This window comes from Polistes fuscatus, unplaced genomic scaffold (assembly GCF_010416935.1).
Source record: "Polistes fuscatus isolate 324 unplaced genomic scaffold, CU_Pfus_HIC Scaffold2, whole genome shotgun sequence".
NCBI lineage: Eukaryota > Metazoa > Arthropoda > Insecta > Hymenoptera > Vespidae > Polistes > Polistes fuscatus.
The window spans coordinates 14824801-14851991 of NW_025113096.1; the positions used below are offsets into that span (position 1 = coordinate 14824801).

The following is a 27191-nucleotide window of genomic DNA, read 5'->3' on the forward strand; positions in this document are numbered from 1 at the left end:
GGATGTAGGTATAAATGTGTATATAAGTATAGATGCTATTGTAAACGCACGCAAGAAATCTCGTACTTTTAACAATAAGATCTATATCAAGTTCTGACGAGCCTGAGCGAAGCAGTTCTGAAGCGTTTGGACAGATCAGCATCCAGCAAAGTGAATGTATCGAGACCCGTGAAAAGCCTATTTGGAACGGATTCTAACCCGTACTCGTACATCTTGTCACCCTTAACTCAATGATGACTCAGCACATAATAAAAAAATATGATTTTTACTAAATATCGCAAATTTTTATCCATAAATTTAAATCCTTTCTTTCAAATGTAGATATATAATTTCTGTTTTTTTTTTTATAATCAAAGAAATGTAAGAAATTGTCTTTCGTTGACAGTATTCACGTTTATTAATTGTAAGTTGAGATAGTAGTAATAAAATTATAATAATTTATCCACTTTCATCATTTATTTCTCTTTAAAATTCTTCACGCATCATCAATTATAACTGTATATTGAGTAAAAAATAATAGTAATAATTGATTATATTATTTATATTATAAAAAATAAATTTTATCAATTGTTTCTGTTTTTATTTAGTCCACCATCATAATTATCGACTCATATCTAAACGATCAGAAATTGGTATAGTATATTCATGAAAATTATGTTATGCAATTATGAATGTTTCTCTACATTAAATATAAATATAAAAAAGAAAAATATATCAACTTTAAATAATTAAGAAGAATAAAAAAATAACAAGAGAACGTAATAATAACGATCAACTATAGAAAAATAATAAAAATAGAATAAATATAACATTTATTATACTTTTAGATAAGATATGCGTCTAATATACACAATATATATTTATACCTACAATTATAATTATATTTATTATTATACTTATATATATATATAAAAATGTAAGAATATCGATGATTGAAGCAATTAGTTATAACACTAAGTTGTCAAGTCAGGTACCATTTTTTAAAATTTCCGTTACAATATTTGCGCCTTATGTTCATCATCCGCAATTTGTGATGCAAGATTAGCAAACTTTGCCATGTAATCCACGCTGTTTTCGGCCATCAAACATTGCATGTGCGATACAACCTAAAACGATACGCGATCGACAATTAATTTTCTTTCTTTGTTTTTTTTTTCAATAAAAAAAACCACATAAATTCCTATTCTATTTTATATCAATCGTAATTACGTCTGAAGAGGGTCGAACGTCCTCGACGGTATGTCCTCCAACTTGACTTCTTTGAGAGGCTTTTAACGGTGATTCTAGCTGTCCTAGAAAGCTACTTAACGAAAAATCGGCGACCTGAAATCGTTCAATAAAATCATAACTCGCAATAAAAAATAATCTAAATTCTATGCATGTCTCTATCTGTATTACACATACGTGCACAGTAATTACCGATTGAAAAAACTGATAATCATTGATTTTACGATTTATGTTTTTTAATGAAAATAATTTATATTATTATAAAATATCATTGTAAAATAAAATGAATTTTGTCAATTGTTTTTAACTTATTAACCCGCGTATATCGAAAAGCTGCTAATTTAAAAGACTATATATATATGTACTCATATACATATATATATATTTGCTGAGAAAAAAAGATTTTTAAACGGAGAGCCTCAGGAAATCTAAATGTTATCGACATTTAAAATCAAATAAATGCAAATTCGATCCTCAAAGTAACCCATCGAAATCTCATAATTTCTTACTGACTTTCACTTGGCCACGAACGGTCGATCTTAGTCGAATTTTTATGATTTTTAAGAGATAAGAAAAAAGTACAAGTATTGTACATTATATATTGGTGTCTCATGGAAGTAACTAAAGTATATATATATATATTTCCAACCATTTAAAAGTGTTTCGAGTATTATTCCGTGAATACTGACCTCGCTATTCAACCATTCACCCTCTTTAAGTATTTGCGTAGCACTGGTTATAATAGAATTCGTTGGTTTCGGATTAGATTCCGATTCGATGCCATCCATCGGTAAGAAATGTTTATTTCTTTGCTCATCTACTTCTGTTATTTTATCATCCTGTATAACGCTGCCGTCCACCGATTGATTGTTATTATTATTGTTATTACTAGCATTATTACTATTATTATTACTTTGACTGGTCGTTGGTGTATCAGGCAAGATCACATTTTCCGATTGAACGTTTCCATTAAGTGCTATCGGTAATACTCTCTGAACGATAAGATTCTTTTGCCTGACTGTTCTGCCTCTTTTACAGAAACGCGTTTTAAATTTCTATATGAAAATAGGAAGGAAAACAAAGCACAAAATAATGTAGTAAAAGATTCGTTCGTATTCGTGGATTTAACGAAATAGAAAAGAGCTTATTAAAGCAAAAGGAAGAAGGTAAGGGAACTTACATCGAGTTGTGTTTTAAAAGCATCAGGTGCTCCGATTTTGTGATAAGTTTGTGGTATCAGTGGTCTCCTAAAAGCTGATTCTTTGCTAGAAAGTACTCGCGACGAGATCACGGTCTCATTACTTCCTGACGCATTATCGTAGACCTATTTAAAAGGAATAAGAGAGAGAGAGAGAAAAAGAAATGGAAAAAGATAGAAATATCTTTCAATTTAAATTCATTTAACTCGAATCGAATGGTATTCGAAGTGATTAGAATGTGTCCTTACTTTATTCATTCCATAATTGTGTTTTGCTAAAGACAACAGTTTTTGTAATGCCAAACAAAGACTATCATCTTGCGTAACTCCTAACGACGTTTCTGCACTGTGGTCTCTCCATGGTTGTTGGGAGTCCCACCAATATTCTAAAGTTATTTTTGATTCGCGTCCAAACTATAAAGTTTGGTAAATTAGAAGAATACATTTCTCTAACGAGGTAATAGAATTGTGGATCGTGTTTAACCCTTCAATGGTTTCTTTGATAATCATGCTGCTAGATAGTTCTATGTTGTCTTGATTATCATTTACTATAACTTTTAAATGTTTGAATATTTCAACGTTTAGTTAAAGCGCATAATTAAAAATGATCAATTATCAAATGTGGCTAACATCTGATCATAAAAAAAATCACTGAAGAGTTAAAGGAAAAACAATATGAAAAAAATAGAAAGAATTTAACGAAAGAAGACTTAGGAAAGAATTAAATGAATTTTTTTTTTTGATCAGTACCATAAGAAATAGATCACCCATCGTCATCGTATTCGCTTCCTCGATATTCCAGCCTCTACGAATCCTGTCAATTGTTTCTCTACCTGGAAATCTATTTGGTTCGGTTGCCTGTTCTGTAGAAGATTTCTTTTCATTATTTAAAGTCGCGGATTTGTCGTATAAACTCCCAGCCGAATCGGTAAGATCAATGTCACTATTGTTGTCGTTCGCTGTACATTGATCGCTCGTTGTCCTTTCCAAACATCTCTTGTCCAACCTGCATCTCTTTATTCCTTTTTTACTGACACCCTTCAAGTGTTGTACTGCACCCAACAACTCGGTTCGCGAACTTTTCAATCCGAGACGTTTTTCGTACGAGTTCAAACTAACGCTATTACTTGTCAAATACTCGCCTAGATTCACCATGGGCAATACAATTTTACAACCTTCTGGTGGTGCAACATGCAGAAGGTCAACATCTTTTGCATCTTCTACGTTTACGTTCAAGGTGTTGATATACTATAAGACTTTTCATGTAAGGATTCATTATCATTTACCGAAGACACCTTGTTTTCATAAAAAAACAATTAAGCTATCGAATGTTCTTCAATCACGATCAATCTAATTGTCCAAAAATTGTGTATAAGAAAATAGAAAGGATACAGTTTTGTATTTCGAGGGTTGCCATCGTTGTTGCAAAAATATTAGCAAACTAGAAAGACGTCTTTGTATCGGGAGAAGGGTACGTACCCTTGGATTCATAGCAGACGCCTGAACCTTCCACCATGCCATGTTATTGCGAGGCCTTAATTCTACAGTTACCCTAGAGGGTAGCTTTATTTCTTCCTGCCAATCTACGAAATCGATGATCTTCTTACTTTCATTTTCTTCATTCCAGGATAACTTGCAGTGGGCATGGATAAGGATCGGGTGCTAGGATAGATCGTCGATTAAGGGTAGAAGTAAAGGTGTCAAATATTTATTTAAAATATTTCATTATTATTTGTTTCTTGATTTTGATGGTCAAATGATAGCTCGTGAATTATTTGTTTTATCCAAACATTACTACTATTATTATCCTTTTATCTATTATTTAATTGAAACGAAAAATAAACAAATTTACATAAATTCTAATAATACTTTAAATAGGGTTCATTGCACAAGAACTACCTATATCACCCTCACATGCATATCCCTTTGAAAAACATATATACTAATTATTCGACCACAGTTTCTAATTTTGTTGCAACAATAGACACAGAAGGATGATGACTTCGTGAACCGATTAATTTTTAACATCGAAACAACATTTCACATAAATGAAAATAATATTAACCAAAATAACTATTGCAGATCATCATTCGATATCAGAGTAATTTTTCGAAGGTGAATATTCTCTTATCTGTACATTGTTGGAATGTAAATTTAATAGAGTTTCAATCTTCCAGACCAATGTGATAGAACATTCATACTTGGACATGTTGCAGCAATGGTTGATGCCTCACTTACCATTTCCATATTAATGTTTGTACATATATACGTGTAACTTCTTCTTATAGGAATATATAAAGGATCGCATGTACATACCACCTTTATTATGTGATGTAGAGGAACTCAAACAAGGGATATGTTAGAAAAGGTATAGCAAAAGTTAGATTACCATTTGGACATCTACCGAATTACACGTGGATTCTACATCGAATTTTTATAAACTGATGCAATATACAACTAACTTTGAGAGTTTCTCTTCTAAATGATATGCACATGAAAGTAATATCATATAGCACTAGTTAGCAACAGATTATTTAAAGTCCTACCAGGCTTTATGTAAATCCACTACAGTGCACATATATTATGGCTACTATCACAGATGTTATACTAATTAAAAAGTCTTAATAAAAGCCAACACATTCAATGCATGATCAGGTTTTTTTTTAAACAATTATGGTCATAAAAGTTTACTCACTATTTTATTCAATATATATTTTATGTTTTATTCTTCATTTATTTATTTATTTGTGTTTATTCATAGGGAAGTTGTTTTTGATTATTCATTTATCCATATATTATATGTATATATACGCATAGCTGCACCAAGTCAATTCATGCACACAATATAATAGCTAAATTTCTATTTTTTTGAAATACTTACTCGGTTATGCTGTTTATCGTTTATAATTTGGCATGCATTCAATATAAAGATAATGGTGAGCGTATTGTACTTACCTTCCAACTGGTTCAGTTTTCTTAAGACTTTGCATATCGGTGTTTTTATCCTCATTGTTTTCCCACGAAGTCTCACTTGCGTTGATCCCCAATAGATCAATTCGTTTAATTTTAAATGTACTTTTTCATGTATGCGAGGCAACTTTCTCCTTAGCTCGCCGTAATTTATTAAACCATACAATTCTTGCGAGGTTTTCTTTACATCTGTAATTCAAATATCATTCTATCTATATTTCTAATGATACTTATATATTTTCTTCTTGAAAAAAGCAAAGAAAATAATAAATTGCTCAATGCGTGCTAACCTTCTGAAAATTTAAGATGCTTCGATATTTTTAACCATGTTCGGTAATAAAAATGCCTTATTTGTTCTTTGTTCTTAATCATATTGTCCAATAGACCTTTTCTCTTTCCTTGAATTTGGAAAAAGTTTTGTAGAGCATCAAAATCTTTACCATATTCATTAAGAGCTTTAAAGAAAGTATTCTTATCTTCCATCGACCACAATTCACAAGACCGCTTTAAAGACCTAACTTTTGCTTCCGGATTGTCATCTTCCTTGAAATCTAAAGTTTTATGAAGGAATGTCTTTTAACATTGAAATAAATCTTAATATATATAATAGTAAATATGTCTAATGTAAAATTAGTAAATAAAATCAATGAAATATCATACAAAGCTAACCTTTTTTTTCACTACAATTAGTACAATCGGTATTATCTACTTTAAATCTTTTATTACCACGAACAATACGAATTTGTGGATTTTTAGAGTCCATTAAAGGTTTTATTTCAGGACATGGTTCTGTTATTAACACTGTTAAAGATGTATCTTCTTTTTTCAAACTCGTAGAAGCTCCTTGACGTTCACGTTCGTCGATCTTCATGACGCTATTCATATTGCAATAGAATATAAAAATGAAATGTATTGATAAAATGTATAGTTGACGTTTTTAGCATCAACAAAACGATCCACAAAGATAAAAATTCGCGAAAGGATCGACACGTCCTTTTGTCGATACATCGGTTATGTCTCTGCCTACTAAATGAACTACACAAAAATATTAATTTCAAAAATAATTAAATTAAATAGAATTAATTATTTAATAATAAAGGAAATAATTTTAAATACATTTTATTTTACAATGTTAATTATAAATGCACTGTTACAGTAAATGATAACTTTTCGCCACACTTTCAGAGATGTATGTTGTTATTTTTGATACTCAACACCATCTATCATTCATATTCTCAATAGATACTTATTGAATACCGTGTCGGTAATATTTGAATTTTAATATTACTTTCTTTTTAAATTAATTTTAATATTACTTTCTTTTTAATTTAAAACGTCGATAATACAGATTTATATAACATCAAATATTATCTAATTACCTATTATCTATTCGTATCAACTTCATATCGATTCGAATCATCTCCTAGGTAAAATAAATTCATTTGTTTGATCGATATATTAAAAAAAAATAATTCATTGCATTCTGTTAATGAATTCAAAGTACATAAATATATTTAGTGATTGCATTTTATAATTTTATTTTTTACTTACTAAAGTTACTTGTACAGATATTGAAAAACTCTTGATAGTAGATAATAAAAAGAAAAATAACATGAAAGAAGAAGAAGATGAAATAAGTGATTCGGAAACTTCGAATATTTATCCTGATCCGAAAAGCAGTGATGAAGATACAATTATAAAATATTCGAAAAATAATCAAAATATCAACGACGTACTTGTTTCTAGAATTTGTCAAGTGTCTGCAAAAGTTTGCAAAAGGTAAAAAAACTTATAAGATAATTTAAATTAAAATCACTTTTTTTGTGTTCTTAGATTTTATTCAAATAATATATATATATTTTTTAAAGAATACGTTATACTTTAGCGATCCGGATGAAATATTATATTACATACCCCATAAGAAAGTACTCGAAAAAATAGAAAGTAAAGAACAAACACGTGAACCACTGGTGAGTCTGTTCAATTGTATATAATATACAACAACAAAAATTGAATAAAAATAAAATGAGATTATAATTTTGTAGACAGGATTCGCTAAACAACAAGAAGAGATTACTAAAAGAATATTGAAACCTAGTCTTTCACAATTGCAAACAGTAAATGAAGTAAAAACTAAAAGTCATATAAGTAAGATTTTGTATTTAATATCATATAAAATATTTAAGAATATAATTAAATATCTTATAAAAATGATATTAAAAAATTATTTGTAAACAGTACAGGTACAGCCTAAAAGTTCAATCATCGATGAGTCGTATTATAAATCTAAATCTCAGCCACCAATTATAGTAAATCAATTAGAATTGATTGAACGATTGCAAAATGATCCAGAACATGTATTTTATTACATGGTATATGCTGTTGATCATTCCTCCGAATATTTTACACCATATGCTTTAAGGTAAAACAAAAAAAAAACATTCAAATTATTTAAATACAAAAATGTTACATTTCTAAATAATTTTTTACTAATAAATCAATTGCATTACAGGGTCGTTGAATATAAAGAAACTGGTAATGCATATTTGACAATTAGTACAGATGGTGTAACACAATACAGTCCTGAAGAGGTTACTTTTACACCAATCGAATTGTGGAAAAGAGAATACGTGTTTTATATGAAATTAATGAAAGTACTATATTAAATATTGTTATTAAAAATCTATCGACACACACATGCGTGCCAAATAATTATGGCAGTGGTCTCTAATATAAGTTTAAAAAATTAGAAAAATTGATTACATGATTTATTTTATAATAAGTCATAAAATAAATTTCTTTCTAATTTTTTACTTATTGTTAGCCTGCTATTGTAATTTTACCGTTCATATATGATAAATGTTATTATGATTATTTACTGTGTTACTTCCAGATAAGAACTTTTGTAATTTTTCGAATGTGGAAAGCTTTTTACATATGGAGAAAGCAAATAACTATCGGAAAATTTATGAAAGTTAGTAATTACATCGAACAAAATCTTTTTATATCTGATCCGATACTTAGCAAAGCGTTACTCGAAATCAATGCTATGTGTTCTGTATTTCTTAATTTAAGTTTTTACGATGTATCTGTCATCGAAAAATTGTCTCTGTTTGATTTTACAGAAATGCAGGTAAATAGTTTGTTTAAATAGAAGAATCTGCATTTCCTCTAAAAAAAAGGAAACACAATTAAGTTTATTTAACAATAACATTTTAATTATAAATAGTTTCGGAAACTGGAAGATCTTCGTAACAAATTAGACGAATTTAGAAGTTTGGCAAAGGATATCGTTAACAATGCCTGTTTGAAAACACTTCTTGAGGCTGGTTACACACCTGACGATTCGAATATTACAATAGAACAAACTGCATATGGAAAATTAAGTAATAATTTATATAACAAATTAACAATTGTACATATTTATTTATAATTTATTTCTTTTTACAGTCCCGTTTACTGGAATGAAATTTAAAATGCCAAAGGACGGTGTTCTGAAGATGAGTTACATCGAACAAGCTCGAAAACGTGACAAATGTTATCGTCTTTCTTGGTAAATTAAAAAAAAAGAAATATTAATAGCAGTATATTATTAACACGATTAATTTTTATATATAACAAATTGTATTTATTTTTGTTCATTTTTTGTTGCAGTTTTATTCATCTCATCGACTTCATACAAACGAACATGATGCAAGGTCTTTTGTTAAATACCTACAAAAGTCTTGTAGATGTACTTAAAAATCATTCAAATTATCTACCCGATGATGAATCGTTAGAAAATAATTTAATTGATGTTGTATTAGAATCTCCTTTGCCACGTCCTCAGGTATCGAAATATTTATAATAAATCAAATATTTAATACGTATAAAATGATTCTACGGTTCTATTAATTTTCGTTGTGATATAATTAATTTGTTTATTACTTGATTTCAAATTTTTATAATTATCCATATTTTTTGTGTAATACCTGAATAGAAGTAACCCTTTATACACAGTTGATAATGTTGCTAATTAATGTTGTTTATCAATATAAAATTTATTAGCTCCTGATAATAGATAACAGATTTATACATATTTTATTTAGAACTTGTTACCTATCGTAGATCAACATTACCAACCGTGTATATTGCTTGTTCCAGAACATAATATTTAATATTCGAATAAATAATAATAAAGAATTTTTTCACATTCTTTATTTAGGAACCATATTTTATTGTAGATTTATTAATATCCGTAAAGGATGGAATAACTATGGACCCATCTGAAAATATTTTTCAACAAATGTTTAAAACGTTACAAATAACATGGGAAGAAAATTTGCACGCCATCAAACCGTTACTTTCCGATCCGTTTTTTTACACCTTTACCAGGTAAACGCTAAAAATATATGAGTTTCGATTTAATTTATTAATTATTAAAGTTATTATTATTTTATAAAAATCATATTGATTTTTTTCGATACGAGGCCAATGATAAATCGTAAAATAGAAAAAAAGATTTGCGGTGAACCACCGGAAATTCTTACCGTTTTGAGCATGGATAAATCATTGGAACAATTAAAAGAAGAATTATCGAGAATTTTGAACGATAATATTAATTCAATGAAACGTTTTTCGAAACGTTTTCAAACGATACACAATTTTTATTCAGAAGACATGGAATTCGACGAAAACATTATTCAAAACAATCTACGATGTGATTTATTCCGTCAATGGTGTCTTCGTTATCAAAACGAATTGAAAACCATTAATGAAATAGTTAATTACCAACCATTAGGTATTTTTTACGTTCAATTACAACGTTTTAAAAAAGCAGCTGCCTTAGCACCTGAAAGTAAAAGGATTGTTATTGAAATTATTATGCCAGGGTAATGTAAATATGTATTTTATACATTCTTTCAAATGTTACATTTTCATTTCTTTTATATAGAATTGGTAAAAGTAGAGTGAATGATTTACTGAGTCAAGCAATTGAATCTTTACATTATTTACAATCTGAGCCGGTATCAACGGATGATTTTGTATCGTATATACAATTCGTTGATAAAGCTCAACATAAAGTTGATATGATGGAGAATCAACTTGATTACGTTAAAGAATTGTACGATACGATGGAAGAATTTCAAATAAACGTGCCACCGGATGACATTGCGAATTATTTGGTAAAAAAAAAAAAGTAGAGAAAATATTTGTATCCTTAAAAAAAAAAATTATTTAACGAATAATTTATTATGTTTTCAATGACAGGGCATAAGTGTGCATTTTACTACTTTGCGTTTAGCCGTTGACAAAAAACTCGAGGAACGAGGAAAATTAATAGCAAAGTTTAATACTCAACTTCAAAAAGATATTGTCTCATTGACGAATAAAGTATCTGAAATAAACGACGAAGTTATGGTAAAAATATGTTAACATTATTCTAATAATATCAATAACAATATTTTTATTATTGATGATATTTAATATTGTAGCAAACGTGGTTATTGGAAGCTGAAAGTAACGTAGATGAATGTTTAGAAACATTGAAGGATTTAACAGAAAGATTGAATGCGTGTGTGGCTACTGCAGACGAATATCGATCGCATCAAAGAGCATTTAAAGTATTATAAAACGTGAAATAGAATTATATAAAATATAATTCCTTTATTTCATATGATACAAGACAGGTTTATTGCAGGTCGAAGTTACAAGATTTGAAATGATTGATCTAGTAAAAAATGAATTAAAATTACGTACTTTACTTTGGGATAGTGTTACATCCTGGGCAAATGCACTAGACCAATGGCAATTTATTGACTTTAATACACTCAACGTAGAAGATGTTATAGGTTTAACTATGCAAATGTTAAAAAATATCTTCCAAATGGAAAAAGGTTTACCCTCGAACAACATTCTACCAAAATTAAAGGAAGACGTAGAACTGATTAAAAATAAATTACCAATATTGGGATATTTACGAAATCCATTTTTGAAAAAACGTCATTGGATTAAAATCGAAGGAATGTTGAATTATAGATTTAAACCGGACGAGCCTTTGACTTGGAATTTATTGGAAAATCTCGGGGTATTTCTTTATCCGAATGAATTAATGGAAATTGCAGCTGCAGCTAGTTCCGAAGCTAATTTAGAAGGAATGATAACTAAAGTTGAAGATTTATGGAAGAATTTGGAGTTTATCATTGTACCTTATAAAGAAGCAAAGGATGTTTTTATATTAGGAAGTTTGGAAGAAATCCAATTGGCCTTAGATGAAAGTAATATTAATATACAAACAATAGCAGCATCTCGACACGTTGGACCAATAAAACTGAAAGTTGAAGATTGGATGGAAAAATTGGATCTTTTTACAACGACTCTGGTATAAAAATAATTAAATATAATAATACACACACACAATAATAATTGAAAATTATATAATATAATATATATATAAAAAGAATAAGAAAATAGGTTTAAATTATCTTGAAAATAATATATTTTTTAATTCAATAGGATGCATGGCAATATTGTCAACAACAATGGTTATATTTAGAAGCAATATTTTCAGCACCCGACATTCAAAGACAATTACCTATTGAAGCGAAATTATTTCTACAAGTTGACAGATCTTGGAAAGATATAATGAGACGAGCAGTCAAGGTAATTTTCAATATATACAATGTAAACTATTTTGTTGCACTTATTAATATACATATATATATAATATTTTCCGCAGATGCCGCTAGCCATGGAAGTTTGTACGCAACCTGGTATGCTAGAACAACTCACTGAAAACAATAACAATCTCGATCAAGTAATGAAATGTTTAGAAGCATATTTAGAAATAAAACGTATAGCGTTTCCACGATTCTTTTTCTTGTCGAACGACGAATTATTGGAGATATTAGCACAGGTAACAAATATAAAACCAACATTGCGTATCAGAATCGAACCTAATTCAAAATAAGTGCAACAAAAAAAAATAAATATATATACTATGAAATAAATACATAGACGAAAAATCCGCATGCCGTTCAAGTACATTTGCAAAAATGTTTTGACGCTATACATCGTTTGGAATTCGCAACAACGACGAAAGAAGACGAGCACGGTGAAGTAATAGCAACCGTTCTTACTAACGATATTATTGCTATGATATCGCCCGAGGGTGAAAAGGTTGCTCTTGGTAGGGGCTTACGAGCAAGAGGAAACGTAGAAGATTGGCTTGGCAAAGTAGAAGAATCCATGTTCATAACTTTAAGAAAGAGAATGAAATTAGCTATCATCGATTTAGAATCTCGAGGAAGAGAATTGTTTCTTTCTGCTCATCCTTCACAGGTGCTAGATAAAAACAATCAAATTTTAATAATGTCTTTATCGTAATAAAATGAAATATTTTTAATGAAATATATTTTTTAATTATAATCATCCTTCCTATACCACCCCTAAATCAGATTGTACTAACGGTATCGCAAATATTGTGGGCTCGTAATGTTCACCTAATCTTGGATTCAAGTGACAATGTTTTAAATTCGATTCAATCGTTTCAACAAAAGTGTTATTCGGTTAAGTATCATAGAAATCATAGAACGTATTTGATCTCTACTCTAACTTTACCTTTAGTTAACGATTAATTGATCTTAATTGCACTTATAGGACCTGAATCAACTAGCAGCTATGGTCAGAGGTGAATTACCAAAATTAATACGCGAGGTAATAATTAATTTAATTACCATTGACGTACACGCCCGAGATATAATCACAATTTTGGTTGAAAATAAAATCGATTCTACGTAAGACTTATAATATCTATTTTCAATTAGAATTAAAATAATATACAAGAATAATTAAAATATTAATATTTCAGTACATGTTTCGATTGGGTTAAAGTATTGCGTTATTATTGGGACGATGAAATTGATAATTGTTTAGCGAAAATGAGTATTTCGGAATATTTATATGGTTACGAATACCTTGGAGCACAAAGAAGACTCGTCATAACGCCACTCACTGACAAATGTTACCTTTGTCTAATGGGTGCTTTGCAATTAGACTTGGGTAAATTTATTTAATAATTTATTAAAATTATATTTTCAATGTTTTTTGATTAAACGTTTGATTATTTAGGTGGTGCTCCCGCGGGACCAGCTGGTACTGGTAAAACAGAAACGACCAAAGATCTTGCAAAAGCTTTTGCCATTCAATGCGTTGTTTTTAATTGTTCCGAAGGATTGGATTACAAAGTATCCAAAAAAAACTCATCACTGAATCAATTTTTATCATTTAAATAATAATTCGTTAGAGAAATATATTATTTATATTATTAGATTATGGGTAGATTTTTTTCTGGATTAGCAACATCTGGTGCTTGGTGTTGTTTCGATGAATTTAATCGAATTGATATCGAAGTACTTTCCGTAATAGCTCAACAATTAATTACTATAAGAAATGCAAAACTCATCAGAGCTACTGAGTGAGTGTTTTTTAGTCATTATTATCATTCACTTTTTTGTCGTCAACAACAACGTAAATATGAATTATACATATTTTTACATATTATTACAGATTCATGTTCGAAGGTCGTATGATCAAATTAGTTATGTCATGTTCAACTTTCATTACTATGAATCCTGGATACGCTGGACGTACGGAATTACCAGATAATTTAAAATCTTTGTTCCGACCGTTCGCCATGATGGTTCCTGATTATAGTAAAAATACAATAATTATTTATAATTTACAACTCTCCCTTTTACGATTTTTTGTTTTTGTGAACGGGTAACCCATTCATTTTACTAACCGTGCCAACGCTGCTTGAGTTTAGTTAATCTGACGAGTACTAATAATTCAACATGACTAGACAGTTAATAAATTAAGATATTATTTTATAGAATTAATTGCCGAAGTAACGTTATATTCAGAAGGGTTTGAAATGTCCAGTGTGCTGTCCAAAAAAATGACACTGATGTATACGCTATGCAGCGAACAATTGTCGCAACAAGATCATTATGACTTTGGAATGAGGTATGAATTAGATAAAAAGAAAATAAATATATAATATAAAATATAATAAAAATATTTTATATATATATAACAATAATATAAATACTATATTAATATTATCTAACACTTATAACACAAATATAATTTATATGATTCTTTCAAAGAGCTGTCAAAAGCGTCTTAGTAATGGCAGGATCATTAAAACGTGATAATCCTGATAAATCGGAAGACGTTGTTTTGATAAAAGCATTACGCGACAGTAATATTCCAAAATTCTTGAGCGAAGATGCAAACCTATTTCAAGGTATCGTTAATGATCTTTTTCCTGATATCATAATACCCCTAGAGGATTACGGTATTTTCGAAGAAACAGCAATTACGGTAACCATTAATATTATAATTATCGTTAACCATTTAATATTAATATAAAACAACAATATTAAAAATATTAATTAATTATTAACAAGACATTGATAGATAGTGGTAAGCAACCAGAACAATGTACCATAAAAAAAGCTATTCAGTTGCATGAAACTATGGTGGTCAGGCATGGTGTAATGTTGGTAGGACCAACTGGATCGGGCAAATCTACTGTTCTTAATGTAAACAAAAAAAAATTAAAATAAATAAATTACACTTTACGATGAATATATTAATAAATTATATTTCAAATCTTATTTCAGACTTTATGTAAAACTTATACGCGTCTTTATGAAATGGGTGTAGAAGGTCAATATTATCAACCTGTACACATGTACATACTTAATCCAAAAGCAGTTACCATCGGTGAATTGTATGGTGAAGTAGATAAATTAACTAATGAATGGCGTGATGGTTTATTAGGTGTTATAATACGTCATGCATGCTCCGTTAGTAAATTAAAACGAAACTTATCAATTATACGAAATGTATAAAAAACATAATTTTTAATAATATATTAATTGGATGGACAATCTTTTTCTTGAACATAGTTTCAAACGGAGGATCACCAATGGGTCGTATGCGATGGTCCTGTCGATGCTATTTGGATCGAAAATATGAACACTGTTCTGGACGATAATAAAATGTTGTGTCTCGCTAATTCCGAAAGAATTAAATTTACCCCATACGTTCACATGATTTTCGAAGTTATGGATCTTGCACAAGCTTCACCTGCAACGGTTAGTCGATGCGGTATGTGTACGTAAAATAAATAATATATATATTAATAACTATAATATTATTATTTAACATATAATTAAATAATCACGTATTTATATAATTATTGATATTAATATTTTTGAATCATTTTCGTTAACAAATAAACTCAATGTTAAATTAATTTTTATGATAATGTAAACTGTACAATACTGGTGATACAATTTGACTATATATTTTGAAATGTAGGAATGGTTTACGTTGATCCTGCCGAATTAAAATGGTTGCCACTTGTAAAGACATGGGTACAAAAACTTCCCGACGAAATATTCACATTGGAATATAAAAAATTAATAATCGATCTTTTCGAAGCATATTTCGAAAATGGATTGATCTTTTTCAAAAGAAATTGCGATCACGCTATCGCACAAGTTAAAAATAATTTATCTCTAATTTTCATCGAATTTCATTTTCAACGTTTAAATATTTGATTAATTTGTTATCTATTTAATAGGTTGATATCAGTAAAGCCAACATGGCTTGTGCTATAATGGAAAGTATAATACTCGAGCCAAATGTTATCGAAAAAACAACGGAAAGATCACGAATAAAAACATTTCTCACTCAATCTTTTATTTATTCGCTTCTATGGTCGATCGGTGGTAATATCGTCGATGCATATCGTGAATTTTTCGAACTTTTTGTTAAAGAACAATTCGATAATCATCCAGATGCACGGTAGGATATAACATTTTTTCTTTTTTTATTTACATTACAAATGAATAGATAGATTGAAATTCATTTTTATTTACACAGATTACCAGCCGCTGATTTATGGAATCTTTACATGAACATACAAACACGAAGATTAGATTTATGGGTTAAGGTAATGCCAATATTCGAATATGACAAGAATATACCATTTTTTGATATTATTGTTCCGACTATTAACACCATTAGATATGGTTATATAATGCAAAAACTTATCATGATTAACATGCCAGTTTTATTCACCGGTGGTACAGGTTAATATTTTATGACAAGATATTACAAATGAATATTGTTCATTAATAACGATTCGATATATTATTAACAGGAGTAGGAAAATCAATAATAACGAAAATTGTATTAAACACGCTTCAAGAAACTAATCTTTGGGTACCAATTACTTTGATTTTTTCTGCACAAACTAGCAGCGGACGTACTCAAGAAATTATCGAACTTAAATTAGAAAAAAGGAAGAAAGCACTTTTAGGAGCACCCATTGGAAAAAGAGTTTGCATTTTTGTCGATGATATCAATATGCCTAAATTGGATACGTACGGGTCTCAACCACCGATTGAATTATTGCGGTAATTTATATATATTATTTTATAATATAATATATAATACATAATTTTATTTTAATTTCACACATACATATTAATAAATAAATTTATCACGTTACACTAACAATAAGTTATGTAACACAATAAAATATATATTTCATTTATGTGTCAAAGTATAGACAAATTCTAGACTATGGTGGTATGTACGATCGTGAGAAATTATTCTGGAAGGATATAGAAGACATTGTAATCACGGCTGCTTGTGCACCACCTGGGGGTGGTAGAAATCCTCTTACACCAAGATTCGTAAGACACTTTGCAATGTTATTTATACCAGCACCGACGGAAGAATCTCTTAGAGCTATATTTAAGTTAGTATGTCGTCAAAAGTATAATCTTACAGATTTGACGATAATTAACGATAATGGACGAAGTTTAAAAATTAAAAAGAACAAAAAATCAACATGGATTTTACTCTTTTTATTTTATATTATAATTTTTTCTATTATAAACAAAAAATTATAATATCAATTCGTTGAATTTTTAAACTTCAGTCAGTACACTATCATAATTAACGATACATATATATATATACATATTTTTATCGAATAATGAAATCTTTGAACTAATATCATTTTCATTTAAAGATCAATCATGAGAGGATTTCTCAGTGATTTTGTACAACCGATAATTGATCTCGGTGATAAAATAATAAATGCTACGGTCGAAGTGTATAAAAAGATTTCTATCGATCTTTTACCTACGCCAGAAAAAAGTCATTACGTCTTCAACTTACGTGATTTATCAAAATGCGTGCAAGGAATGATGCAGGTCAATCCATCTGTTATCAGAGAACCTAAACAAATGTTGAGGTATTTTTGTATATAATTATTTTTAAAGATAAGAAAAAGAGAATATATATATACATATATTTATTATGAATATTATTGTAGATTGTTTTATCACGAATGTCTACGTGTATTTCACGACAGACTGATTAATCAGGAAGACAAAAATTACTTTTATCGACTTTTGTCAAATATTTGTCTTAATACATTTGGCGATCAAGTTGTACCATTACCGGATGAAAAAGTTATCGAGATACCTCCAATTTTACTCTTCGGAGATTTTATTTCCTATGGTGTACCATTGGAACAACGAATTTATGAAGAAATTACAGACACGAATAAAATAAAATCGGTTTTGCAGGTTTAGAAAAAGTTTATCCGTTGCTGATAAATTTATTTTATGCAAGAAATTTATTTTTCATATAATATAAATCATTTTGTTTGTTATTTTTGTTTCTTTTTTTTAATAATAAATCTGATAAACATATTATCTTTCCGTAGGATTATTTGGATGATTATTCATTAAGTATCGGACAGGAAATGGGAATAATATTCTTTATGGATGCCATCGAACACATTTGCAGACTTGCAAGAATTCTTAGATCAGAAAGGGGTAATGGATTATTGGTCGGAATGGGTGGTATGGGAAAACAAAGTTTAACAATATTAGCGTCGTATTTAAATTCTTATCGGTAAAATCATATCAAAGTTATATTTAAAATTTGCGTCTTATCTGAGTATATAAAAAAAATGTTTTTCACACTTTGTTAGGTATTATCAAATCGAAGTTACTCGTAATTATGACCAAAATTCGTGGTTCGAAGATCTTCGTAGATTTTATTTTAAACCTGGAACAGAGGGGCAACACACAACGTTTATATTCACAGATACTCAGATAGTATTGGAAGAATTTTTGGAAGATATTAATAACACCCTCAATACCGGTATATTTTTTTTCATCACCTGAAAATAGGCATCACTTTATACTACGTCGATAAGGTAGTTCGCTTTATTCGGTAAACAATTATTTAGCCCTCCCCCCTCAATGAAAAAATTCCTGATTGTATCAACAATACTTGTACGTGTGATGCATAAATGAAAGATTTAAAAAATGACACTTGCAAACAACATTTTTATAAGAGTATAAAGTATTGTCTATTTCTAAACGTTACATTAATCTTTGCATCAATATATAAACTAAAAATGAATACGCGTTAAATTTATACATATTACAAATTAAATTAAAAATATAACAAATTTTCTAAATCATTTTCTACGATATACGATATATTATATGTTAATTTATGATTTAAAAATAAACATATATATATATGTAACATTTTTTAATGTATGTTACAGGTGAGGTTCCAAACTTATATGAAGCAGACGAATTAGAAAAAGTTATAATCGCAACAAGACCGGCAGCTAAACAAAATGGTATCGATGAAAGTGACAGAGATGCTATTTATCAATTTTTTATCGAAAGAGTTAGAAACTTTTTACACCTTATGATTTGCATGAGTCCTATCGGCGATGCGTTCAGGTAACGATCATTAACAATAAATTATACTTACAGTAAAGTTGTTAACAAAATTTATGAAACATTTCCATAGACGACGTTGTCGTATGTTTCCTTCATTGGTTAATTGTTGCACAATTGATTGGTTCACAAAATGGCCAAGAGACGCTCTTCTTTCGGTGGCAGAAAGTTTTATAATAAAAATAGTACCCGATAATGAAGAAACTTTGTCTGCGCTTTGCTCAATTTGTGTTTTGATGCACGAGGTGTTAAATAGTTTAATACAAATTATTATATAAATTAAACACATTGACCGATCATGAGTATACACGCGTTAATATTAATGATTAGTTAATAATGTGCTAATATCCACATATATTATATGATATATATATATATATAATATTATTATATTTATACGATATAATACAGACAGTGGGAGATGCAACAACTCGATATTTTTTGGAAATGCGTCGTAGATATTACACGACACCAAGCAGTTACTTGGAATTGTTGAAACTTTATGAAAAGACGTTGCACAAAAAGAAACAAGAGATTTTAACGCTAAAGAAAAAAATTATTAATGGTTTGAACGTATGTAAAAAATAGGATATAAATCTGTGTATCTATAAAACACATTATTTATTTATATTATATTATTGTATTCTCGCAGAAATTGCACGAAACTAACGAGATGGTAACTATAATGAAGGAACAATTGATCATACTTGCGCCAAAACTTAAAAGTAGTACAGAGGAAGTGTCGCAATTAGTGAAAATAATAGCAAAGGAACAAATCGAATGCGACAAAGTTAAACACGTTGTAATAGCTGACGAAGCTGCTGCGAAAGTATGCGTTACGATTATTTTATTTGAATGAAATCAAATTCGCGAATGTATATCAATTAATTTATTTTTAAAATTAAAAATACGATACTTGACTATAACAGATCAAAGCTGAAGAAACTGCAGCTTTAGAAATCGATGCTAGACAAGATCTGGAAGCTGTGATACCAGCCTTAGAGGAAGCTGAACAAGCACTAAAAGCACTTAATAAAAATGACATTAACGAGATCAGAGTTTTCAATCAACCACCGCGTCTGGTTCGGTTTGTCATGGAAGCTGTAAATTTATTATTAGGAGAAAAGTATAATATTTATATGAGCCGTTATTATTAACGATTAAAAAAAAGAAGAAAATAAAAAGAAGTGAATAATTATTGATATTTTTTGAATAGAACCGATTGGCCCACCGCTAAATTAGTTTTAGGCGATATTCACTTTCTGGATCGATTAATTGCTTATCCCAAAGATGACATTAGCGACAAACTTTTAGAAAATTTGCAAAAATACGTAAATCATCCGGATTTTAAACCAGAACTTGTTGCAAAACAGAGTAAAGTATGTAAGTCAATGTGTGTCTGGGTAAGAGCAATGGACGGTTATGCCAAAATTTATAGAGTAGTTGAACCTAAACGACAAAGGTTAGTTACGAGAGTTAACAAAAAAGAGAAAAAAATATGATAAATGTTACAATTTCATTTATAATTCAGATTAAAGGAAGCACAAAATGAATTATGGACGATCGAGAGTCTGTTGGCTGAGAAACAAAAAGAATTGGCGGACGTTGAGAGGAAAATACAATTATTGCAAAAACAATACGATGCTGCGGTTAATAATTTAAATTATTTGGAAAACGAAATGACACTTGTCGAAGCTAGATTGAATAGATCGGGTAGATTAACGTCGGCTCTTAGAGACGAAAAACAACGATGGCAAACTATGACCGAGGTAAAAAAATATAGTAAAAAATATAATAAAAATATAAATATGTATAATATATAAAATTTGTTAAACATTTCTTTGACTTTTCATTCGTGTCGTCAATTAAAATTATTTTCTCGAAGGAATTTGATAAACAGATGTTAAACATAACTGGCGATACTTTGATCGCATCCGGTGCATTGGCTTATCTGGGTGCATTTACAAATATATACAGAGAAGAATTAATGGGAACGTGGATATCGAGGTGTAGAGATTTACAAATAAAAATTACTACGAATTATAATTTGATCAACACACTCGCCGATCCTTACGAAATTCGTTTATGGAATGTGCACGGTTTACCGAGGGATCAAATTAGCACCGAAAATGCTATTATAGTTATGCAAGCTAATAGATGGCCTCTTATGATTGATCCGCAAGAACAGGTAACGTAAATCGATATTTAAATCTATAAAAAATGTATAAAAATTACATATACTTCGAATAAACAATTACGATCTGATACTTTTGTTAGATAAAAATGTTCAACTCAAAATAATAATTGACTAAGAATGTTAAAAAAAATGTATATCAGTTTAAACGATCGAAAATATTAGTAGAGTACATTAATGCGTTCGATTTATCTTAATTAATTAATAATTAATTAAAGAAAATGTCTATTGTTGTTTAAAAGCACGGAGTATATGTTCTGTGTACCTTCCTCGTCGAAATCCATCGTTAGACTGGCACGTTGTCCTCTGTGAAAGTTCTTTTATTAAATGTTGTTTATAAGATCTTCCTTATAAGGAAATTCTATTTATTACGAATATTATTTTTCTTATGTGCGTATATAGCCTCAGGGAAGTCATATAAACAACATACAATAAAAGAACTTTCACAGAGGACAACGTGCCAGTCTAACGGTGGATTTTGAAGAGGATGGTACATCGAAAGGTAAATACACGTTTTTAGATTACAATATACATTTCCTTCGATTAATTAACAATCAATTAAGATAAATTGAACACAATATTGTACTCTATTAATATTTTCGATTGTTTAAATTAAAATACATTTTTTTAACGTTCCCGGCCAGTAATAAATTTAATCACTCGTCACTAATTCACTTTTTATAAATAAAACTTTTAAATTAAACTCATTAAATATGTAATTAAGGTATACTCTAATTACATTTATTTCTAAATTTTCTTCATCTCAAAAACGTAATATCAACAATTTTCAAATAAAAATTTAGTAAGCTTAATGGCGTACGATTTTAAAGGGACGCTCACTGTATATCATTTTTCTTATGATTAGGCTAATAGATGGATACGAAATATGGAAAAAGAAAATGATATAAAAATATGCAAATTAACAGATCATAACTTTATGAGAATTTTAGAAGCTTGTATAAGAATTGGGGCACCTGTTTTATTGGAGGAAGTCACTGAAACGTTAGATCCAAGCTTAGAACCTGTTTTGCTTAAACAATTATTTGTTCAGGTAGATACGTATAGATATATAAATACGTTATCAATAAAATCGTTGTTTGAATTAGTAATTATTAATTATATTGTATTGTATATATATAGGGTGGAAGAACTTTAATACGGTTAGGAGATAGCGATATTGAATATGATACAAATTTTCGATTATACATAACAACGAAAATTGCTAATCCTCATTATTTGCCAGAAATTTGTATAAAAGTAACAATAGTCAATTTTACGGTTACTTCGCACGGCCTTCAGGAACAATTACTCGCGTGAGTTGTGTTCTATTCAAAAATTCATAATTTTATTATAATACAATTTAAAAATGAATAATATAAATCGTATAAGAAATGTTTAAATTTTAACAGCGACGTTGTACGACTTGAAAGACCCGATCTTGAAGAAATTAGAAACGAATTGATTGCTAAAATAAATTCTGATAAAGGACAATTGCAAAGCATAGAGGATAAAATTCTAACGTTACTTTATGGAGCAGGAGATGATATCTTGGATAATGAAGAACTTATAGAAACTCTTAACGAAAGCAAAGAAACCTCAGCAATTATTGCTACGCGATTGATCGAAACTGAAGCAACGGAAGTAAAAATATCGATTGAACGTAATAAATATCAAAGCGTTGCAAATCGTGGTTCTGTTTTGTACTTTGTCGTTGCCGATTTAACCGACATTGATCCTATGTATCAATTCTCGTTAAAATATTTTAATCAGGTTAACATTTTCGATATAACGTTTAAATACAATATTATTTATTTTTTTTTATAGATAAATCTTGACGACTATATTATTTATTCTTAGATATTCAATGCTGTGATTGAAAGTAGCGAAAAAACTACGACGCTCCAAGAACGTCTTATTATATTGAACAAGAACACTACAATTGCAATTTATACCAACGTTGCTCGTGGTCTTTTTGAAAAACACAAATTAATATTTAGCCTTATGGTGAACATAGCGATACATTTAGACGCAGAAGTTATAAATTATTCACAATGGAATTTTATTTTGCGCGGAGGAAGTCAGATCAAAGTTGTAAGTTGATTAATATAAGAACAGTAAAAATACGATAAAAATTACATTCATTATAGATATATTCCTTTTTAAAAGAATATAAAACCGGATTGTCCAACATTGACGGATATTATGTGGAACAATATTAATTATCTTGCTAGTACTTCGGAAAAATTTGCAAATATTTTAGAAGATGTACTGAAAAAGATCAATTTGAAACTCAATTATTTAGAAGAGGTAATACATATTACTTATTTTACATAGATACAAATTACCTACCAAAAATTTGAAATTATTATACTTACTGATTTTTGTAAAAATCTAATATACTTTATTAATAGGAAATTAATTTAAATCCCAAAAATGTGACTAAAGCAACGCACGATTGGAATAATATATTAAGTGATATTGAAAAATTGATGTTATTAAAGTGTCTTAAAGAAGAATGTCTTATCTTTGGATTTACTGCTTACGTATCGAAACATCTTGGTCCAAAATTCGTAGAATCACCACCAGCGAGTCTTCATTCACTGTACGGATGAAATGTGTTAACATTTTTATTCAGACTTTTTAACACGCGTCAATTTATAATTATGACACTGAACTAAATCAAAAAATTGGAAAAATTGATTTTAAATTACAAATATTTATATATATAATCAATTTTTACATTTTTTTTCAACTTATTCCATTGTCATAACTATAACAAATTATATATAATATATATATATATATAATAATTTCCATTCGTTTCACAAGTTTTCCAGACACATCTAATAAAATACCATTAATATTTGTACTCACTACTGGATCCGACCCTTTCAGTGGTTTTCAAAGATTCGCTATAGAAATAGAATACTTCGATAGATTCGATTCCATATCTTTAGGACAAGGTCAAGGTCCTATCGCTGAAAAATTAATTAAAAATGGCATGAACGAAGGCAGATGGGTATTTTTACAAAATTGTCACTTGGCTGTTTCGTGGTTGATCAATTTGGAAAAAATTGTTGCGGATATATCTGAAATGCCTGACAATGAATTGCATACAGATTTTCGATTATTTTTAAGCTCAATGCCGAGCACCGCCTTTCCAGTTTCGATTCTTCAAAATGCAGTTAAAGTTACAAATGAACCGCCAAAAGGATTGAAAGCTAATCTCAAAAGGGCACTTTTAGATTTACATGAGGATTTTTTCGAGGATAATGGTAAGACTTTATATCTTTTATAAGCCAGCAAAAGAGTATAAGTTAGTATCATTAGTTTTACAGTGAAAGCACTTATAATATTAAATATTTAAAGTGCAACGTAAGATCAGGTGGTAAATTTTGGACATTAAAGTTGATAACATGTGTCTCGTCCCGTTGGACTTATAAAATACACATATACTATGAACAGAGAACAGTAATGTTTAATGTTTTATTTATTATATATATATACTTTTGTTTAATGTTTATATGCAGTTCTGAATGAAAGTTGGCGTAGAATGATATTTGGTATATGTTTCTTCCATGGAATTATTCAAGAAAGAAAAAAATTCGGTCCCTTAGGCTGGAATATACTTTACGAATTTAGTGATAGTGATCGAGAATGCTGCTTATTGAACTTGCAAATTTTTTGTGAAGGTGGTACAATACCATGGGATGCGTTAACATATATCACAGGTAAGTATTTTACAAAATCATGATAGAAATTGAACAATTAAAAATATATTAAATATATACATATATATATATATATTTTTTAGCTGAGATTACATATGGAGGAAGAGTAACAGATTTTTGGGATCTTCGTCTTCTAAAAACCATTTTAGATATATTTTTCTCGCCTAAAACTTTAGATATTGGTACATATTTATTATTGAGAAAAAAATAATTAAATTATGTTATATAAAAACATTAACGTTCGATTTAAATATATTTTTTTAGATTATATTTATTCAGCATCTGGTATATACTACTGTCCAAAATATGAAAAGCTTAAAGAATACATTGATTTTATTGATATTTTTCCAATTGTTGAGGATTCCGAAATTTTTGGGATGCATGAAAATGCAAATATAGCCTATCAGGTAAGAGTGCACATAATTGCATAATTAATAATAAAGTTACTACAATAATTCTATTAATATGTATATGTGTATATTAAATGCTAATATTAAATATAGAAATTAATATTTTTAAAATATATTATACGAATATATAATAAAAAACGATAACTTTAAAATTAAATATAGATGAAAGAGACTCAATTTATTATAAATACTATATTGGAAGCACAACCTAAAGAAAGTATGGTATCAGATATTAAATCTACAACAGATATCGCATATGAAATGGCAGATATGATTATGGATAGAATACATTTAAACATAGATTCTCAATTGTGTCACTCTTCACATTTCACAGTAAAATTAAAATAAATAAAAAATTTTATCATAATATATAAATAAAATATTACAAATACTTTTACCATATTTCTAACTTTTAGGTAGATGCAAAGGGTAGAATACCATCCTTTACTACAGTTCTTTTACAAGAAGTAGATAGATATAATAAACTCTTAGCAAAAATACATGCCTCAATGGAAAATTTACAACGAGCTATTAAAGGATTTGTTGTTATGTCAGAAGAACTTGAAACCGTCTTTACAGCTTTAATAAATAATCAAGCAAGTTTTTATAATTAAATAAATACACATATTTACAAATATTGAAAGTATAAAAATAAAAACATGTGTTAATTTAATAAAATTAGGTACCGCAATTATGGCACAATGTTAATGTATATCCATCTTTAAAAACCCTAGGAAGTTGGATAAAGAACTTGGAACTTCGTATTGATTTCATAGAAGTAGATTTTTTTCAACACGCTTTTAAGTAGCCTACAACACATTTCAAATTTTCTTTTTCTTTTTCTTTTTATAAATAGATGTGGTTGTTACATTCCACGCCATTGTCTTTTTGGATATCTGGACTATCATTTCCACAAGGTTTCATAACTGGCATATTACAAACCTATGCAAGGAAGTATAACACCCCAATCGATCAATTAAAATTGGATTTTCAAGTCACTGAAGTTGTTGTACATCAAGAGGATATAGAAACTGCGCATAAAAAAGCGAATAAAGAAGTAGATATATATATGCACTGTTATATAAATACTTAAATTTCTACTTTATAGGTACCGCAAGCATATAAGGGCTTACAAATTCCACAAGACGGAGTGTTTATACATGGTCTATTTATTGATGCTGGTAGATGGGATTTTCAATTCAAGATTTTAGTAGATGCAAATATAGGTAACTTGTAATAAGAATAAATGTTAGTTTAATGAACTCTAATTCTATATTATAATAAATATTATAGGTGAAATGCATCCCTCACTTCCAGTTACACATGTGAATCCAGTTTTACAATTACCAGAACAAGATTTAAGATATGTTTGTCCATTATATAAAACTAGTCTACGTGCAGGAGTTTTATCTACAACAGGTCATAGTACAAATTTTGTTTTACCTCTATTACTCCCATCAGTTCAACGACAATCATATTGGATATTGAAAGGAACAGCTCTATTAATCGAAATACCAAACTAATTATCTATGAGATTCATTACAGTCCTAATTTAATATTCTAATAAAATAACAATTATTTCTCATAATTAAAGTAATATTTACTTCTTTTGTTTTATAATAA

The 27191-nt window shown here is 28.8% G+C and overlaps 2 protein-coding genes across 2 annotated transcripts; one reads left to right on the plus strand and one right to left on the minus strand.

The window, feature by feature from the left end:
* Positions 1-854: 854 nt before the first annotated feature.
* LOC122516517 lies at positions 855-6546 on the minus strand. Its single transcript, XM_043634378.1, has 11 exons — positions 6512-6546; positions 6065-6430; positions 5686-5946; positions 5381-5584; positions 3818-4008; positions 3176-3673; positions 2675-2839; positions 2408-2551; positions 1917-2282; positions 1210-1323; positions 855-1106 (listed from the first exon to the last, which is right to left on the minus strand). The coding sequence occupies exons 2-11, from the start codon at positions 6276-6278 to the stop codon at positions 993-995; spliced, it is 2271 nt and encodes a 756-aa protein (XP_043490313.1). The 5' UTR covers positions 6279-6430; positions 6512-6546; the 3' UTR covers positions 855-992.
* Positions 6547-7007: 461 nt separating this feature from the next.
* LOC122516103 (dynein axonemal heavy chain 6) lies at positions 7008-27191 on the plus strand. The gene is made up of 62 exons (XM_043633675.1): positions 7008-7174; positions 7281-7365; positions 7441-7543; positions 7634-7817; positions 7908-8049; positions 8289-8528; positions 8625-8781; positions 8846-8948; positions 9050-9224; positions 9600-9769; positions 9865-10266; positions 10329-10560; positions 10646-10795; positions 10870-10998; positions 11076-11756; positions 11891-12037; positions 12114-12290; positions 12392-12715; positions 12832-12942; positions 13034-13170; positions 13245-13435; positions 13505-13620; positions 13705-13850; positions 13943-14088; positions 14269-14401; positions 14545-14761; positions 14848-14982; positions 15064-15249; positions 15352-15553; positions 15767-15948; positions 16032-16255; positions 16334-16542; positions 16614-16869; positions 17025-17216; positions 17493-17717; positions 17799-18054; positions 18195-18385; positions 18465-18637; positions 19053-19236; positions 19307-19478; positions 19645-19806; positions 19886-20062; positions 20163-20359; positions 20450-20695; positions 20765-21002; positions 21119-21421; positions 22293-22478; positions 22568-22740; positions 22837-23197; positions 23285-23518; positions 23594-23734; positions 23839-24029; positions 24257-24702; positions 24958-25158; positions 25242-25340; positions 25423-25565; positions 25731-25901; positions 25985-26164; positions 26251-26346; positions 26425-26625; positions 26677-26794; positions 26862-27191. Exons 1-62 carry the CDS (start codon positions 7008-7010, stop codon positions 27089-27091), a joined length of 12246 nt encoding a protein of 4081 aa, XP_043489610.1. The 3' UTR covers positions 27092-27191.